This window comes from Tasmannia lanceolata, unplaced genomic scaffold, assembly GCF_043159265.1.
Source record: "Tasmannia lanceolata isolate RefF3 unplaced genomic scaffold, GAP_Taslan_0.1 ptg000002l, whole genome shotgun sequence".
NCBI classification, from domain to species: domain Eukaryota; kingdom Viridiplantae; phylum Streptophyta; class Magnoliopsida; order Canellales; family Winteraceae; genus Tasmannia; species Tasmannia lanceolata.
This window is the reverse complement of record NW_027518679.1, coordinates 20,579,538-20,599,309: the sequence shown is the minus strand read 5'-3', so window position 1 is coordinate 20,599,309 and position 19,772 is coordinate 20,579,538. Positions and strand designations below refer to the sequence as shown.

At 39.1% G+C, this 19,772-nt stretch overlaps 3 protein-coding genes across 3 annotated transcripts; 2 read left to right on the top strand and 1 right to left on the bottom strand.

Annotated features, from left to right (window-relative positions):
* Window positions 1-1,249: 1,249 nt before the first annotated feature.
* LOC143885922 (calcium-dependent protein kinase 17-like) lies at window positions 1,250-9,985 on the bottom strand. The gene is made up of 8 exons (XM_077389977.1): window positions 9,204-9,985; window positions 7,491-7,634; window positions 7,226-7,378; window positions 3,864-3,979; window positions 2,767-2,934; window positions 2,421-2,548; window positions 2,132-2,231; window positions 1,250-1,625 (listed from the first exon to the last, which is right to left on the bottom strand). The coding sequence occupies exons 1-8, from the start codon at window positions 9,871-9,873 to the stop codon at window positions 1,533-1,535; spliced, it is 1,572 nt and encodes a 523-aa protein (XP_077246092.1). The 5' UTR covers window positions 9,874-9,985; the 3' UTR covers window positions 1,250-1,532.
* A 6,064-nt stretch (window positions 9,986-16,049) lies between these two features.
* LOC143889327 (uncharacterized) lies at window positions 16,050-16,913 on the top strand. The gene has a single exon (XM_077393511.1). It carries the CDS (start codon window positions 16,050-16,052, stop codon window positions 16,911-16,913), a length of 864 nt encoding a protein of 287 aa, XP_077249626.1.
* An 81-nt stretch (window positions 16,914-16,994) lies between these two features.
* Window positions 16,995-17,819, top strand: LOC143889321 (uncharacterized). The gene has a single exon (XM_077393499.1). It carries the CDS (start codon window positions 16,995-16,997, stop codon window positions 17,817-17,819), a length of 825 nt encoding a protein of 274 aa, XP_077249614.1.
* The last annotated feature ends 1,953 nt before the right edge of the window (window positions 17,820-19,772 follow it).

The following is a 19,772-nucleotide window of genomic DNA, read 5'->3' as shown; positions in this document are numbered from 1 at the left end:
TTCCACAAGTCGCCCCTTCTGTGGCGGCCCACTCTGTGGTAAGTGGTAACTTCCACTCTGGCTTTTTTACGAGGTAGCCCTTTCCAGGTTGTCCTCTCCAATGGTCACTCCTTCCGTGATATAAACAGTGACGTGGTGACTGCTCCGGTACAAAATGTTAGGTACCTAACTAGTATGCCAAAATCCCCGATGCCCCTGATGGAACGCGTTAGACTAGGCATTTAAACCACTTACGACCATAGCAATCCACCACGATTCTCGGCTGATGTCCACAACGGCCCACTCTATGAGGACTTTCACTCTGGTTGCCCCGGTTAGCCCCCTTCACAAGTGGCCCCTTCTGTGACTTGAACATGAGACGTAGTGTTGGCTTTGATACCAATTTGTTACGTCCTAATGCAACATATCATGTATCGGGTCGATTCACAGGCGGATAGATGTCTTTCTAGGGTGTTTTCTCCATTCGCTTCCATATTTTGAGTAGGAAAAAATAAGAAAGAGAAAACAAATAAAGAAAATAAGTGTTTGGTTTGCTTGGAGGGAAACCGAGACTTCCAAGTTAGACGAAGCTAACAATTAGATAATGGATGAAAAACTACTTCTCTGAAACATTCCCATCGCATACAAAAAGACTCCTAATATAAATAGGCTAAAAACAAGTAAAAGGATAACAACAACTGACTAATATCAAGCGGATAGAAATAGACCCCTACTAGGAATCACTACTTGTTCTATCTACTTTTACTAGTCAAAATAAGAATCCTCTTTATTGAGGACTGGACTTCTGACATGGCATACTTTGCCATGGAGGAAGGTTGCACTTAAAACTAGGACTGTATAATTGTACTCAAATTTCAAACTTGGTAGTCTATCTCATTCATGTCTTGGTAAAAATGTTTTTTCAAATCTTCATTAATGAACTGCAATTGTCATATGGAGTCAGAAAAACAGTTCCGACATTTTGCAGATGTTACCATAGCTTAGTAAGTATTTCTTCATTCGCTTTGGACCTTGACCTAATTAAACAGAATAAGGGAAAGAAAATAGAAGCTTCTTTCAGTTATCCTTGCAAAAAATTGTGACTTACTTTTCAATTCTGTAGTGGTATTAAAGATAATAAAAAACCCATGAATCTACATAATTAATTATTACCAAATTTGGCTTTGAATTCTAACTAGGTTCAATACTGTGAGCTAAAGAAACTGAGAAACAACTCTGATCTATATTCTTTAGAAAGGAAAGAGAAAAATACATTAAAAGATCCACTAATCCTTGGCATTAATAAAATTTCATTTTTTGTGTTTTTTTCCTTGTCTCAGTGCTTAGAAAGGAGAAAACCCCACAACCCTCAAACCCCATGAAAAGTTGTTGTGATCCTCTCCCAGCCCCATCCCCTCCATAATTCTACCATAGCGTACATGAGTTTCATGAATAATTTCTTGAATAGGCACTCAGCTTCTCCCAATGTCACTGATATTGATACACACCAAAGGCACCCCATCAAATTCTCTGTTCACATAATCAATTCAAATTTACATGAACACGTCACGCCGCTTTTTTGGGTTTGCTTCTGGATTTCCTTTTCTCATCATTTCCACGAACTCATCGTAGTTGATCCTCCCATCCTGCATGAAGGGAACCAGACCAAACATTATTGCCTTTTAATGAATTAAAAAGCATCCGCTTGATAGATACAAAATGTTACCACATCTTAGGCCTGTATTAGCAAAAGACCAGAAAATCTGTGGAGTTTTAAGAATGCATCAGGATCATCTTTCATTTTGACGCATGGGTTACCTATCCGTGGCATTAGCCTATGTATGAATTGGAATAATAGACTATTCATGAAAGAGTTGATGGCGGGTGATTGTTGTAACCATCTGATCTTTTGATTCGACAGTGATGGTGAATGAGCCACGTTTGATCCTACATCCCAACACCTCCTAAAAAAATCTAGAAACAAGTAGTGCAAACTTCCTATCTTTCTCTAAAATGTAAATTATAGTAAATCCTTGATTAATTTTGGCATTTTGAGATCGCTTTCTGAAATTAAGTTCGTAGAAAAATAAGAATATTTGGCAATAATGTTAGAAGTTAGAACTATTAGCATTTTGTTTGTTTTGTTCCTTACATTATCGCCATCGACTTCTGATATAATTTCCTTTATGTCCCTTCCATCTTGCATGCCGAACTCTTTAAGAGCTTGCTCTAGCTCTTCCATCGTAATGTACCTGATGATAAAGCAGTGGAAGAAAATTTAATCATCATAGAGTAGATCTTCCAAATCTCAATAGCAAGAGAATTCGACATCTGAGTTTAACAGTTTGGCAACATCTGACGTACAGATGTACTCTTAAAATTGGTTATATTTTACCGGTCATTAATTTCTTAAATGCAATTATTAATTGACTGTTTCATACCCGCTGTTGTCTTTATCGAAGTATTGGAATGCAGTGTATAGATGCTCTTCTCTGTCCATTCGATTCATGTGCATTGTTGCTGTGATGAACTCGTCATAGTCGATGGTTCCATCACCATCGGCGTCAGCCTGTGTAAAATCAAACATGAAAGTGCACGAAAGAAAAAAGAAAGAAAAATCATGATTTAGCTTGTATGTATGCATGATTTTCTTTAATTTTTAACTGCTACTAAACTTTTACGAGCCTGAATGATCTTTAAACTGGGACTTTGATGCATTTTAATAAGAACAATGATCCAGTAACATATAAACTGATTTGAATATTTACTAATGTTTTGAGAACTTACAGCTTCCATAAGCTGTTTAACTTCGTACTCAGATAGCTTCGTTCCTTGCTTGGAGAGTCCTTGTTTAAGTTCTTCAAGTGTTATGGTCCCACTGTTATCAGTATCGATGTTCTTGAACATTGTTTTCAAACCCATGATTTCTTCCTCTGACAAACATCCTGCTATTACCTTCCCAATTCAAGAATGGAAAAAAAGTGAGATTCTCAATTGTCAGGAGTTCAATACAATAATAAATGCATATAAGCATAGTTCCGTAACTCGACTCGTTACTCGATTTCTTAATTTTATGACTCGTGACTCGTAAGAGTTTTTGACAAGAACAAAAATTTAGTTGAAAAAAATATATTTATATATCAAAAGATGAAGCATGTAAAAAATATAACCCAATAGCACATAGATAAAGCACTAAGCCAAAAATATAAATAACTTGTAACTTGCATACACAAAAGTAATTAGGTTTTAAGTTCTAACTTCCCAGTTTTCAACCACTAAAACATGAAAGCCCAGGCCCAACGACTCAACTCGACTCGTAAGAGTCTTATGTTTTTGAGTCAACTCCCAGCGACTCGTTCGAGTCACCAGATGACTTGGACGAGTCTTCAACATAGAAGAGTCACTGTGACTCGCCTCAAAATCCCAGCGACTCGACTCGGCTCGGGAGTTGACTCATATGACTCGTAAGAGTTTGAGAATCTGCAAGTCAACCATGCGAATTGCCTCGAAAGCCCAACAACTTGACCCGACTCGGGAGTTGACTCGTACGACTCGTAAGAGTTTGACAATTATGCATATAAGTCAGAAGAGTTCTAATGTTAAATCTAGAACATGTATATGTAGTATTTAATTAATATGAGGAAACTACAAATGGCAATCTGGGTCAGTAGATATTAAAAACCAGCATTCGTAATTTGGGTTTCTTATTCTTAAGAAGTTCATAATTAGCTAAGTAGATGCTTAGAGCTAATGTCACTAGTGAAGTTTTAAGAGGAAAGCTTTCCATTCTTTCAGTTAACAATATCAGATCAAGATAATTAAAAAATAGCAATCTGTGCCAGAAATAGCATGGTGAAATGTGCAAGGCAGGCACAAATGCTTACCCTGAGAGCAACTTTCTTGAACTTATTCATTGCTCTGAACTGTTTAAGCCTGTTCAGCACAGCATTATCAAGGGGTGTATCAGGTGCTTCTCCATCCTCCTTGATCCATGGGTGGTCTGCAAACTCACTTGCATTAATCAGTAAATGCATACCATTTAATATCATAATAATTAGAAAATTGAGAAAACTCAAAAAAAGACTGTTCATAAGTTTCAGTCTTTAGCAAATATTTTCCATTATTATCTTACCAATAGAAAACTAAGAAAACCCATTGAACGAAATAAGTTTGGAAGCTTGCCTGATGGCCTTAGCAAATTCATACTATTTAATACCCATAATAAGACAAAACCAAGAAAATCCATGCAGAAATATCTGATTATTTGGGCATTATTTGTGTGCTTGTTTAATATTTTCAATATACACATAAAACTTAATAAATAATAACAGAAAAGAAAAAAACTTTTTTCATCCCTTCCCCTTCCGGCAGAGGGGAAGGGAGACGCGAGCGCAGCTTTTTCCCTCTGCCTTTCCTTTCCGACATTTTTGTTGTTTGTTGTGTTTAAAGGACTTAGAGGAAGAAGAAGAGAGATCAGGGGACACTTCACGTTTTGGAAGGAGGGTGGGCTGCAAAAGAAAAAAGAAAGAAAGAGGGTTTCTAGGTTTGGCACTTTTGGAAAGTTAGAGAAGAGGTTTTGGTGGGAAGTTTTAAACATGAGGGTTTGTAAGAAATGGAGAAGAGATTTTTGTGGTGCTTGGGTTTGCAAACGAAGAAGAAGAATGAAGGATTTGGCCGTCGCCGCTTCTCCAAATTACTTCCGCCTTGCGCTTCCACCTCCTTTCTTCTCCGGCAATCACTTGATTCCGGCCACCATTTGAAGAGTCTGGCAGTCGTCTCAACCCGGTTGCGATTCCACCACTGTTCACCATTGTGTTGGGAGGCCATCCTCAATGGCCATTGAGGAGGCCATTGAGGCTAGATATGGTTTGTGGAGGCCGGGAGGAGGCCATTGAGTCCAGATCTGGCTGTGGAGGCCGTGAAGGCGGTCTGGAGTCCGTCATTAGGTCCTGGGCTAGATCTGGTCGTGGAGACCGGATCCAGACGCCGTGGAGAGAAGCGAGGCTGTGGAGGCCGGATTTGGAGGCCGGATCTGGAGGCCGTGGAAGGTCTGTGGGTTCTAGATCTAGAGGCCGTGGAAGGTTTGGTGGTGGTGCGAGATGAAGTCTGCTGGAGATCGGGTGGTGAAGATGGGTTATTGATCTGAAAATGGCGGAATGTGATGAAGAAAATGGGCTGTGGTGGAGGTGGGTTTAGATCTTGAAGAAGATGGTGGTGGTGGCTGGGTTTAAGAGGTGGAGATGGAAGTGTGGAAGAGATGTAGGAGGGACTAGAGGTGGTGACCGTGGAGAAGGAGGTGGTGGCCGGAGGGGATAGTTGCTGTAGAAGACTACCGGCTCCCCCCCCCCCCCCTCTCTCTCTCTGAAAATGCAGCCGAAGAAGATGGCCTGGCGTACGTTAGAAGTAATAGCTATCGTTCACGATTAGGGGCGCACAATAGATCTAGGTCTTCGAGCGGGATTTTTGAAAATTGAAATCACCAGTTGGGATGAGGTGGAGAAGTTTGTACGGCATGGCGGACAAATATTATGACTTGGTGGGGCCCATAAATATGGTACTTTTGTTGGATCAGATACAATTTAGGCTATTGGGTAATGTAATGGGGAATGAGGATGGGTAGCATATAACAGATATGTAAGCTAATCCTACTATGTAGGGGGCGGTATTGTTGTAGCCTGTTAGGGGACAACCTGTCCTTTATTTGACACTTTTATGGAATAAAAAATATCAATTTTCAAAAAAATAAAATCAGAAAACAAAGAACCCAATAGACAAAACATGTTATTCAGACAAATGTTTTCATTGTTTTGAAAAGAATAACATGCCAAATAATATTATAATAGGAGCTCTCACTGAGGTTCAAAACTTTTTGCCTAAGGCAAAAGTAAAAGGTGGTCACCGTTCATGTCGAACAATGATTGAGCAAATGATTAAATGAGATAGATTGGGCGAGAACATTCCCTTAGGCTCTGTTCACTTGCCTTCTTGAGAAAGGAAAGGAGAAGAAAGTAAGCCGAATTTTCCCTTGATTGGATGAATTTTCCCTTGATTGGACATGATTTGACATTTTCCCCCGTTCACTTGTTTTCTCCGGAAAGCGGAATTACACAGGTGGAACATATAAATAATGACATGGAAAACCAACTTTCTTGCACTTTCCCTCTAAATTTTCTCACCAAAAGGATGGGAAAATCACTTTCCTAAGAAAACCACTTTGCCTGCATACTTTCTTTTCCTTTCTCGGCCTTGAACAACGGAATTTTCTCACAGTTTCTTTTCCTTTCTTTTCCAGTTTTTCACATAAGATTCTTTTCCTTTCTTTTCTTTTCCTGCAGCTAGAAAAGAAGTGAACAGAGCCTTAGAAAACTAAGAAAAAAAATACTACCGGAGAAAAAGAACAATAATGGATTTCTCCCCCTTGACGAGATAGATGATATAGTGGGATCCTCTAATATCGCTTTCCAACATGTGAGGAGATCTGCTAATGAGGTTGCAGGCTTGTTAGGGAGGGGTGTTGGAGTCTTTGGAGCAGTTTGATTCCTGCCCCCTTGATTTTGGTTTCCCTTTCTTGAGCTTTCGCCATTTTTTATGTTGTTATTTTTATTTATATTGTTCTTTTTCTTTCCATATTCTGTACTGGACCATCTCGGTCCTCATTTCTTCAATGAAATCCCATTCAAAAAATAAATAAATAAATAGCGGATTTCTCAGGTATGTGTCATTGTTTTTTATAAACATTGACAACTTATATCGACCCGGTTGTAGAAGACAGAATAATCATAATCATACATTGTGTTACAAAATATTTAATATCTATACTATATATAAAGAGAAACCATGGGTTTCCATCCCAACTTCCTGTTACTTTAAACTTTATAAATGTAAATTTCTCTCTTTCTATTAAATTCCATACAAATGTAAATTATTAAATAGCTATTAAATATCTTGCAATATACAATGGGAATACTTGGGTTTCTAGGCCAACACTCTTATTAAAACTGTATAAATGTAAATTTTCCTATAACTCATGCTGTTTTCTTGTCATAATAAATAGAGTAATATTCTACCAAGAAAATCCATTTACAGATAAATGGGTATTCATATTCTTAACTTTTCATGATGATTTGATTTTAGTCAAATGATTTAATGTCATAACAACAATAGATGTAAATTTTAGTCAAGTTTTGAACTGATTGTGAGTTCAAAACTGATTATTGTACTCAAAATTAAACGAAATCATACTTACTAAGAACTTGGAATGCTGTGAGCCTCTGTTTGGGATCTGTATTAAGCATCTTTTTAACTAGATCCTTTGCACCTACTGAAATGGATGGCCATGGATCACTTGTGAAATCGACATGCCCGCTCAAGATTGCATTGAAAATACCATGCTCTGACTCTGTAAACCCAAAATTGGTATGTTTTGATTAATTCTAATATTAACTATAGTAAACCAATGTGAGATCTCAAGGGATTAAAAGAAAAAAATGGGAGAGAAGAGAAGATATTACCAGCCCAAAAAGGAGGAACTCCACAAAGAAGAATATAAAGCATTACTCCAATACTCCATATGTCAACTTCTGGTCCATACCTTCGCTTGAGGACTTCGGGTGCAATGTAATATGCGCTGCCTACTATGTCTCTGAACACTTCACCTGTTCATTTATTAAATTTTCTTGTTAATCAAAGAAGTCACAAAATACAACTCTTTTAGAAGAATCTGAATAACTACAATAGTTAGAATAGATACCAAAAAAAAAAAAAAAAAAAAAAACATATTAACAGCAGCAGCCACTGTAAGACCTTATGTGGGCAATCATTGATTCTGGAATCTGGATCAACGGTCTAGATTGATGAATGAGATTAATTGTGAAATTATTGGATTTACCCAATGACCAAAGTGATCAATATGGAGTATAAGGGTAATCAGTGCATCTTATCCTATTAAGACATGGATAATTAGTGTACATCTTTATCCTCAAAAGACATGGATAATTAGTGTAGTCCTAGTGTAATTATATAAGGATTAGTCGTTAATTAAATTGATTAAACTAAGTAGAGTTCTATTATGGGTGGAATTCTACCAGTCCATTTTCTATCCAGAAAGGTTGTAGAAGGATCAATTGACCGATCGAGATATGTGCTAATCCTTCTTTTTGTATTATAGATTGATTGCATGGTTAGAAGAGATTGTTTTCTATAGATCTGTAACATAGTTCCTTTTAGATCTATCACATGTGATCATTGGCTTTTGAGATCTATGTTTTGTATGAGATTTGAATGCCCTGATCCTAGGTTAACAGACATCTATTAAGGCTGAAGTCCTAGGGCTAAAAGTAGAAGGCATTGGAGGGCTGATGCTGCACTAAGGTAAAAATTATTAAGCTTGCTAAAAGAAGTCTTAATTGCTCATGTAATGGAAATAGGAAGGTAAAAATTATCCTGTTCAAACGTTAGACTAAGGTGAAATCCACTCTCTTTTTTTTTTTCGCTATCTTTTATGGATGGTTGATGCTCTCAACTCCCACCAACTCAAGTTTCTCTCCTCCTCTGCCTTTTACACTTGGGCCAAACGATTATTCCATGGAATAATTTTTCATGGTTTCCAAGTAAAACAAAAGCTCTACTATGATGATGTTCATCATCTTATTTCTTTAGGTGATTGGTGGCCATACATGTGGTATATACAAATGCCTTGAAGAAGTCTCTATAAAGCCATCTTGCCTCTTCTAACTTTTTTTCATCTTGGATTAAACTTTTAATTTCAATCAACCCTTTTTGAAAAAAAAAAAAAAACATTTTCTAAATCATTTTATTTTAAAAATGTTTCAACAGTTAGGATCATCTGATCTGATCACATCAGGATGCACCAGGTCAACAAGCCCGATCACTGTATGTGTGGTTGAGCCAGGACCATCTAAGTTATTAAGGATAATGACTTGTAATAATGATGCCAACATTTGGGGGATGACATCTCCCCATTGATGTAATCCTGTTTCTCCATTTAATAAAAGTTGTTAGCTAACACATATGTGATTATTTATAGCCAGCTAAAAGGCAAAAGAGTCATCCTTCCATATTAATTCTTCAATTCTTCTCCAAAATGCAGTAGGCTAACATTTCTAATGGGCAAACTACATTGTGGCATCCAAACCCACAAAAGTAATGAAAAAAACAGAACGAATTAATGAATAAAAATAATATGATAAGATCAAAACCAAAACCTTGCTTGAAGAACACAGAAAGGCCGAAATCCGTGGCCTTGAGCGGAGCATTCTCATCCTTGTTTAATAAAAGGAAATTCTCTGGCTTGAGATCCCTATGAACAACACCCATAGAATGACAAGTATGTACAATCTGTACAATTGTTCTCAACAGAGATGCCGCTGCTCGTTCTGTATAATGCCCCTTGGCAATTATCCTATCGAAAAGCTCTCCTCCGGCGCATAACTCCATAACCAAATGCACAGATTGTTTGTCTTCAAAAGCTCCTTTCAGTTCCACGATATTTGGCTGGCCCGTTAGATGGTGCATTATCTGAACTTCCCTTCGAACATCTTCAATATCTTCCTTATTAACAAGTTTTCGTTTCGCTATGGTCTTACAGGCGAATTGTTCGCCTGTGGACTTGAGGGTGCACAAATGGGTGACACCAAATTGCCCACGTCCGAGTTCTTTTCCAATTGTGTAGAGCGATCGGACATCTTCCATGGGTCGGCCTAAGACGGGTCCAATTGTGGCCGGTTTCGAAGGTGGACGAGAGCCTGTGGAAGCGGCCGCGGGCGGGGCCGACTTTGTGGAATTTGGGTTATGGGCGGTCGGATTTTCATCGATAATTGGATCGGGGATATGGGTTTTCTTGGTTTTGTTTCCATGGGAAAAGCAATTACCCATGGTAGAAAGGAGAGATTAAGGAGGGGACTATGGTTGGGGAGAGGGGGGAGAAGGCAAAACTGGGGTTTTGTGGGGTTGGAGAAAGGGATGGGTAGGAAGGAGATGGATGTATAGAGAAAACAAGTTCAAAGAGAAAGAGTGGTGAGAAAAGGAACAGGTGGGATTGATGGGGAGGGATTTTAGGAATGGGTGAGTTTGTAAAAGGACTGAAATAGTCGTTGGAAGAGAGGTGGGGAGGAATTGGTGGGAACCAACGATTTTTTCTTTTGTTTTTTTAAGGCATGTTTACCCTAACAATCTCAATTTTGGGTTGGACTTCAAATTCGTCGTAAGTAAAAAGTGGTAATTTTTATATTAAAATTCATCCGGACAGCCCAATCTAAGTGGCTAAATTCGTGATTTAAACCATTGGTCACCGGTCTATAGATTTTGGTACATGGGATTTGCTAAAGCCATTTTGAGAATCACTTTTGCAGGAGAGAACAGCCACACATGTTCACTTTTTAGCAGATTTTGTCTACTTCATTTAAATCATCTAAGGTGGATGTTTTCTCACGCTAAAATGAGCCGCAAAATGGCTTTCTTCGAAATTACCTAGCAAATCCCTTGTTGCAATATTCATTTTTTTCTTTTTAATTTTTGTGTTTGTTGAGATACTCTCTCTCTCTAACCCATCACCTCAATGGCTTGCCGATGTTTCCGACTGTTTTTTACAGCCAAACCATGGCCATGGATGAGAATAATCTTCTAAGATTATCACTGTGATTTCTTTTCCTTTCTATATTTGGAGTTCCGATTAGCTGCAATTCTTACTCTGTATTTCATAATGGATTGAATTTCTCCTAATCTTTTCATGTATATTAAGGTTTAGTACTAATCTTAGAAGGTCACTCACTGATCACTTCAATATAAATACTTTCTCAAACACTATCTTAGTCACCAAACTGTCATAATAATTTTGATGTAAGAAGCAAAAAAGGGTTTTTTTTTTTGGGCAATGATAGATCCCCTGCAGGCTGGTACAACACTACTACAAACCTCTCTCTCTATGCAACATGAACCTTTGGTGGGCCCAGCAATTAATTTGTTTAAATCTTTGAACAAGGTAGGCCCCACCCATAATTTTCAAAATGGACTGGACGGCCCACACCATAGGATGACCCAAACCGTCCATTTGATGGGCCACAATGTAAATGGGGTGCGCCCCAAAATGTCATTTCAATAGGATGATCTTAGCCTTCCGCTCTAAAGTGAAAGTGCATTTTATGGAAACCTCTATAGATTGGAGCGTTGCAATCATCTTATGGAAATGATTTTTGGGGCACAAACTACGTACATTGTGGCGAATCAAATGGATGGTTTGGATCATCGTATGGTGTGGGTCGTACAGTCCATTTGAAAAATACTCAGATGATCCAAGCTGTCCATTTGATGGGCCACAACGTAAATAGTTTGTGCCCCCAAAGTCATTTTCCACAGGATGATCGCAACCCTCCGATCTATATAGGTTTCCATAATATGCAGTTTCTCTTTATATCAGAGGCTTAGGATCATCATGTGGAAATGATTTTTTGGGACACAACCTTAGGGCTGGCAACGGGGCGGGTCGGGGCCGGATGTTGGGGTCCCCTACCCCTTCCCCTCTGCGGGGAATTTTCCCCTCCCCTTTGCGGGGATGGTGGGGAATCCCCCTCCCCTCCCCGCGGGGAATATCTAATCCCCTTCCCCTTCCCGCATCCTTTGGGGAGAAAATCCCCCCCCGCCCCAACATCACCCCCTCTTTAGTCATTGATACACTAATGCTGGGTGTCCCTAATCAACTTGATGCAATTTCAATATATAAAAATGTTATAAACTAACAATCGATAGGCTAGCGTTAATTAAATTAGCAAGAGATTGTTATAAGGAGTTTGTCTTCTCTTCTTTATATATTGATTGAAATGCTGGGCAGCAACGAACGTCCAGATTTCACTTGTTTGCAGTGTTTTTTTACTTGAAGATTTAATAAGAGAGGGTAGATCCATATTCGGTATTTGTGTGTGGACGATGGATGGATGGACCCATTGGACTGACAGTAGCTGTTGTTGGATGATGGGATTTCCGCACATTGCTAATTGGATTCGATCCAACTTCAATTTTAGATCAAGTGGTATCATAACCTGCCACTTAGAGTACCCAACATCTAAACCCCATTTTGGATAATTAATTTTGGGAAATGTTATGAGCACTACGCACTCCTGACTTTATTAAAAGTAAGGTATGGCCCGCACCATAGGATGATCCAAACCGTCCATTAGATGGTGCACACCCTAAATAGGTTGCGCCCAAAAAACATTTCCTTAGGTTGATCCTAACCCTCCGATCTATAGAGTTACTGAATGATCCTATTCATCTATAGATCGGAGGGTTAGGATCAACCTATGGAAATGATTTTTGGGGCACAACCTATTTAGGGTGTGCCCCATCTAATGGATGGTTTGGATCATCGTATGGTGCGGGCCATACCATACTTTTAATAATAAAATGCAATTTATTTTGGCTACCGATGTTGGCACTACGATTTTTTGATAATTGCATACACTCACTCACTCAGCTTGTCTTTATTATTTCAACATCTGTCAAAAGGTTATTATAGTTCCCAAAATGCTCTCAAAAGCTAATGAAAAGGAAAAGACAAGCTAAGTCTATGTTTGGGGGAATCTTGTAGCCGATCCACAGAGTTTCTAGTAGTTTTCCTAAAAAAACAACACTTAAAAATATACAAAAAAATGGCATTGATTAACGGGGCGGGGCGGAGCGGGGCGGGTCGGGGAGGGGACAACCCCTTCCCCTTCCCCTTCCCCTCCCCGCACCGGGGAATTTTTAAAATCCCCTTCTCCTCTCAAATCGGGGAATTCCCGAAATTGCCAGCCCTACACAACCTATTTACGATGTGGCCCATCAAATGGACAATTTGGATGTGGGCCGTATATTTCATTTTGAAAAATATGAGTGAGGCCTACCTTGCTCAATGATTTAAACAAATTAATTGTTGGGCCCACCAACCGTTGATGTTAGAGAGAGAGAGAGAGAGGGGGAGACCGGTTGTCACGTAGTGTTGCAGTGATTGTGCTGCTGGACAATATTTACATAGTGGGGTGGTGGCGTCACATGTACAGTATTACACAGTCCTATATATCCCCATTCTCAGTGCATACGATATTCTATAATCAATTGTACATATAGTTATACATTGTGCATGATACTCTAGAAGCCAAGGTATTGTGAGGTGCTTTCGTCAAGGGCTATTGGGTAAGGGATTGTGGGTTCTGACTACATATTCCGGAGATCCGTGAATTAAGGACAGCGGGTTTTAACCTTTACAAGTGGTACAGGACAAGAATCAAGAAAGCCCCTTTATGGGGATCTATGAGAACAATAGGTTTAACCACGTGTGTGTGCTATGTGGGACCCAAGTTTGACTAATAAGATCATCACATCTTAATAATGATAGCTTCCATAGTTGGAACTGATAAATTTACTCCATGTTTGGCAATCATGAATATTTTTTTGCATGGAATATTAGCTTATCAAGCGGCGACAAACTTGTAGGAGGGTGGGAGGGAGAGAATTGAGCAGGCATGAGTAAGGAGATGATATGAAGTGGCTGAAAAATAGGGAAAAAAAACTTTTTTGGGTGTTTATTTTCTTTAGAAAGAATTGTCAACTGGTGACACAAAAATAACAAAATAGTGAATGGGTGACACCTTTTTGAAAAGTTGTGAACGGAGGTCGAAACACCTTTTTCTCACATGGCCTTTTACCCAAATACCCCTCATGGTAAAAAGAACACGTTATAGTAGATTTTTCTCTCTCTTACTTTTCACCTATCAAAATTTACAGCCAACCTCTTGCAAATTTCTCCATTAACGCCTGAAACTCACGAAGTGTAAGTGAAGGTTAGTAGCTTATCTACTCTCTTAGGATTAGTGCTTCCATTAATGCGTTTGAACCATGTGTTTAGTGTGTGATAATAACCCTGTCTGTATTGTTTGTGATAACCCTATCTTTATTGTGATTGATAACCCTATCTTATAACCCTTTTAAAATGGTGACTTAGGGCTTGTGCTTCTATTATCTCTGAAACCGTTCTTATAGAGTTGGTACCCTACTAATAAAGTTGGTATTAGTGTTTGATGACCCGAATATAGATGGTTTATGTAAACCCTTTTGTATATGAATCACAATTTTTTGCACTTGATAATCCCTTATTTGCTGTTGGTAAGTCCCATATATTTACCTAATAAACTTATTTTGACACTTGATACACCTCGGAGAGGCTTGGTAACCCCATTGGAGGGGGTTGAAAAGCCCTTGTACATTCTTGGTAATTCCCCTTTTACTCTAAAAAAAACAACTTATAGTAGAAATTTCTCTCTCTTACTTTTCACTTACCAAAAATGACCGCCAACCTCTTCTAGATTTCTCCATTAATGCCTGAAACTGACGAAGGGTGATTAAAGGTGAGTAGCTTATCTACTCTCTTAGGATTTGTGGTTGTATTACTGTGTTTGAACCATGTCATTATTGTGGGTAATAACCCTGTATTTATTTTGCTTGATAACCCTGTCTTATAACCCTTTCAAAATGGTTAGTTAGGGCTTCTGCTTCAAGTATCTCTGTAACCCTGCTTTATAACCCATTTATTTACCACATAAACACTCGGTACACCCCCGGAGAGGCTTGGTAACCCCCTTGGAGAGTGTTGAAAAGCCCTTGTACATTGTTGGTAACTCCCCTTCTATGTACTTGGTAATCTCTTTAGAAACTTGAAAACCCCCTTGTGTAGAGAGTTGAAAACCCCTAATTTGCAACTTGATTACCCTTTACAAAAGCCTCCGTACGGACTTGAATCCCCCATTAGGTAGCTGATAATCTTTTAGAACACCTTGTGGACTGACTTTCAAACCCCCATTGAGGTAGTAAAACCCCCTTTAGAGTCCATAATCCCAGTTATGAACTTGGTAACCCATTGTGTACACTTGAATACCCCTCAAGAAGATATGAAGATCCCCTTTTAGCAACAACTCTGTTTAGAACCCCTATTTAGAATTTTATAAAAATGTCCGAAACAATGGTTTCTCTTTTTTTAGACTATGATGAAGATTTGAAGGATGATGTTTCTTGGGAATACGTAGGAGGGAAGAAGACATTGTTATCTGTTAGCCGCGGAATCAATTTCGACGAATTTGAAGCTGCAATCCGAAGAAGGATTTGTGTTATAGAAAGGCAGGTTTTACTATCGATAAAATGTCGATATGTTGTGGATCCATATATAGTCACTTTAATCGACGTCGATGATGATGATGTCCTCCAAACAATGTTAAGGATGTTTGACAGATACATGTTCAATTCTGTGATGATATACATAACTAAGAGCATAAATGACAAATGTATTAATTCCTTGAATTCGTCAATGCTTCCCCCAAACAAACTCTGCACTAGGAGACCCTCTCTTAATCGTAGCATTCCTTCTTCTTCGATTCCGTCCCAAAAACGTCTTCGTTTTGAAGTGGACTTGCAAAAAGACTACGAAAGTGAATTTGATGAGAGATATGTAAGTGAAGAGATCAGAGGTGCTCCAGCAGAACCTGTCATAAGGTATTGTAGTTCTTTGGCAATGTTTGAATACTTCCATATTTCAATTTATAATTCATATGGATCCAACTTGATTATATATCGCTGAACTATGCAGGTCTGAAATTGACTTAAATGAAACATTGGCAAGTGATTTGTATGGCAACCATGTTAGTGGAGGTATCGATGACTTCCAAAATGTAGGAGATCTTGAAGTGGACTTCAGTAATGTTTTTGAAGACGATTTCTCTGTGAGGGGTTTAGATTTAGAAGAAGAAAGAAATGATGATGATAATGACGATGGTAGTGATGAGATGAGGAGGAGGAGGAGGAGGGGATGATGATGACGATTATGAAAATATCGGTGTTAGTCCATGCGCTCAGCCTTTCAGTGCGGATTCTCCTATCAGAGGGGGTTCTCCTATCAGAGAGGGATCTCAACCGCTTCCGACTGACAGTAGTCGGCCAATGAAAGCAGATGGGATGTTTGTTGGGGCCCATGATGTAGATACTAATAATCTTCAGTTTGAGCAGTTAACGGTTGGGCAATATTTTCTAATATGCAACACTTCAAAAAGGTTGTCAAAGAGTACGCTATTCGGCAGAGGTTTATGTTCGTGAGGTCAAAGTCCACACCGAAGAAGTATGCCGTTAGATGCAAGGTAGAGGGTTGCAAATGGCGTATAACGGGTACTAATCATATGACCTGTGTGTTAGTGAAGTCGTTTGTCCCCGACCATACGTGTAGAACTAAATTAAGGGGCAATGATCACCCTCTTGTCACAGCAGCTTGGGTTGCTCAGACATGTTTATGCTTATTTGCTTGCCCAGATGATGTGAGGACGAGGATCATACGAGAATATATCAAGATGCATTGGGGTATAATTATAAGCTATTGGAAAGCGTACAACGCGATGAACATCATACTTGAGATTAACTGTGGGAATGTGGAGGACTCTTATCGAATATTGCCTGCACTTACAGTTCAGATGATGAGAAGAAATCCCGGCAGCTATATGCGTGTTTTCAGAGCCAGAGATTTACGACCTAGGGGAGATGATAGATTTGTTCGCTTATTTTGGACATTTGGTCCCAGCATACGGTCTTTTCATCGAACACTCAGGCCTATAATTTTGGTTGATGAGACACATCTGCGAGGGAAGTATCTAGGAATCTTATTGATTGAAATCGGGCTCGATGGTAACAACGGTTTATATCCATTAGCATTTGGGATTGTTGAGACGGAGAACGAAGATAGTTGGAGGTGGTTTTTTATGTTGCTGAGGCAGTACGTATTGACAGCGGAGATGAACATATTCACCATATGCTCCGATCGACAGAAGGAGTTGTTGCAGGCAGTGCCTAATATATTTCCCAATTCTCATCATAGTTATTGTATGCGTCACCTCGCCGCCAATTTGTGATCCGAGTTCAAAGATGTTCTACTTGAGAGATTATTTTGGAAAGCCGCACGGACTTTGAGAGAGAGTGTGTTCAGAGAAACAATGGACAAGATTAAGGTGAGGAATGAACGTGCACACAAGTGGATAAGTGACATTGCGAACGAACACTGGGCTAGTTTTTATTTTAAGGCGGATAGGTATGATGTATTGACTACAAATAGATCGGAGTGTTTCAATATTGTCCTGAAGGATGCGAGAAGATTGCCGATTGCATCATTGGTAGAGCACACTAGACATCAGACTACAGACTTCATTCAAAAGCATCAAAAATTGAGTCATAGTTGGCAAACAAAGTTGACTCATTACGCAGAAGAACGTATAACATTAGCGAGGGAAGAGAGTTGCCAGTATACAGCTTATCGAGTTGGGGTTCATGAATATGAAGTACGGTCGCTTGAACATACAGATGGCGTAAACTTGGAACTTCGCACGTGCAGTTGTCGTGCATTCCAAACATTTGGACTCCCGTGTGGACATGCCATGACAGCCATTGGCATCACAGATTTTGATGCATACGATTACTGTGAGAAATGGTTTCATGTAGAGAGATATCAGGATACGTACGCTGAAGTTTTGCACCCGACACTAGACAGGACCCAATGGGAATTAAATCCCGAATCCTTGATGACAATATTACCGCCGATTGCAAAGCGACCACCGGGAAGGCCGCGTACGAGAAGAACTGCTCGCGAATTGAAAGGTGGATTACATTACAAATGCACCCGATGTCGACAACTTGGCCACAATAGAAGAAGTTGCAAAGAACCACCCGTGGTAAGACAACAAGTTGACCAAACTACTATTGGGCCTTCTGCACCCATACTCAGTAGATCGGGCGTACCTTGCCAAGCTCCCTTCTTTGTGTAAGGGTGTAATTGAATTTTTTGAATGTTCTCAGATATTGTGATGACTTCTTTTTTGTTATTTTGTAAAGAATGGTTGTAATTGGAACATCAATACATAAACAATTTTTTTGGATATAGATATGCTATTTGTTCTCTATTTAGTTCTCGCTCTCCTACATCTAGACCATGAAAAGGGACTTATCAACAGTCATAATTGGATTACCAGCATAAACAATAGGATTATCAACCAATTCCCTAGGTTGATAAAGCTACTTGATGTTGGAATTCAGGTTATCAACTCCCTCCAAATAGATCATCAACCAATAGGAAGTGAGGTTATCAACATACAAAATAGGATCATCAACCCATTCCCTTGGTTGATAAAGGTACTTGAATGTTGGAATTCAGGTTATCAACTCCCCCAAATAGGTCATCAACCAATTGGAAGTGAGGTTATCAACACACAAAATGGGATCATCAACCCATTCCCTTGGTTGATAAAGCCACTGGAATTCAAAATCCAGGTTATCGACTCCCCCAAAATAGGTCATCAACCAATCAGAAGTGAGGTTATCAACACACAAAATTGGATCATCAACCCATTCCCTTGGTTGATAAAGCCACTGGAATTCAAAATCCAGGATATCGACTCCCCCAAAATAGGTCATCAACCAATCGGAAGTAAGGTTATCAACACACAAAATGGGATCATCAACCCATTCCCTTGGTTGATAAAGCTACTGGAATTCAAAATCCAGGTTATCGACTCCCCCAAAATAGGTCATCAACAATCGGAAGTGAGGTTATCAACACACAAAATTGGATCATCAACCCATTCCCTTGGTTGATAAAGCTACTAGAATTCAAAATCCAGGTTATCGACTCCCCCAAAATAGATCATCAACCAATCGGAAGTGAGGTTATCAACACACAAAATGGGATCATCAACCCATTCCCTTGGTTGATAAAGCTACTGGAATTCAAAATTCAGGTTATCAACTCCCCCAAAATAGGTCATCAACCAATCAGAAGTGAGGTTATCAACACACAAAATTGGATCATCAACCCATTACCTTGGTTGATAAAGCTACTGGAATTCAAAATCCAGGTTATCGACTCCCCCAAAATAGGTCATCAACCAATCGGAAGTGAGGTTATCAACACACAAAATTGGATCATCAACCCATTCTGTTGGTTGATGAAGCTACTGGAATTCAAAATCCAGGTTATCGACTCCCTTAAAACGAGGTTACTAACATTCGAAAGTGGGTGATCGACCGAAAAAAGGTTACCAACCATTTTCCAGGGGAGTAAAGCTACTGGAATTGAAATTTAGGCTTATTAAACTCCCATTGTTTTGGGTGATTGACCTTGGAAAGTGGGTTACCAACCCAAAAAAGGGTCACCAACCATTTTCCAGGGGAGATAAAGGTTCTGGAATCGAAATTTAGGCTTATCAACATCCCATTTTTTTGGGTGATTGACCTTGAAAGTGGGTTATCAATCTAAAAATGGGTCACCAACAATTTTTCAGGCTAGATAAAGCTTCTGGAATTGAAATTTCGAGTTACGAACCTCCCATTTTTTGGGTGATTGACTTTTGAAGGTGGGTTACCAACCAAAAAAATGGTCACCAACCATTTTTCATGGGAGATAAAGATTCTGGAATCTAAATTTAGGCTTACCAACCTCCCTTTTTTTGGGTGATTGACCTTCGAATGTGGGTTACCAACCCAAAAAAGGGTCACCAGCCATTTTTTAGGAGATATAAAGGTTCTGTTCTCAGAAACACAACATAGGACCATAGAAAGCTGTGTACTTAACCTGTAAAAATACACATTTCAACTTCAAACACACATCATATTCTGTTCACAAACACAAACACAAACACACATCATATTCTGTTTTAATTTACAACTTCCCTAGTCATTCAGAAACACAAACACACATGTCTAAAACCTGTTTAAATTTACAA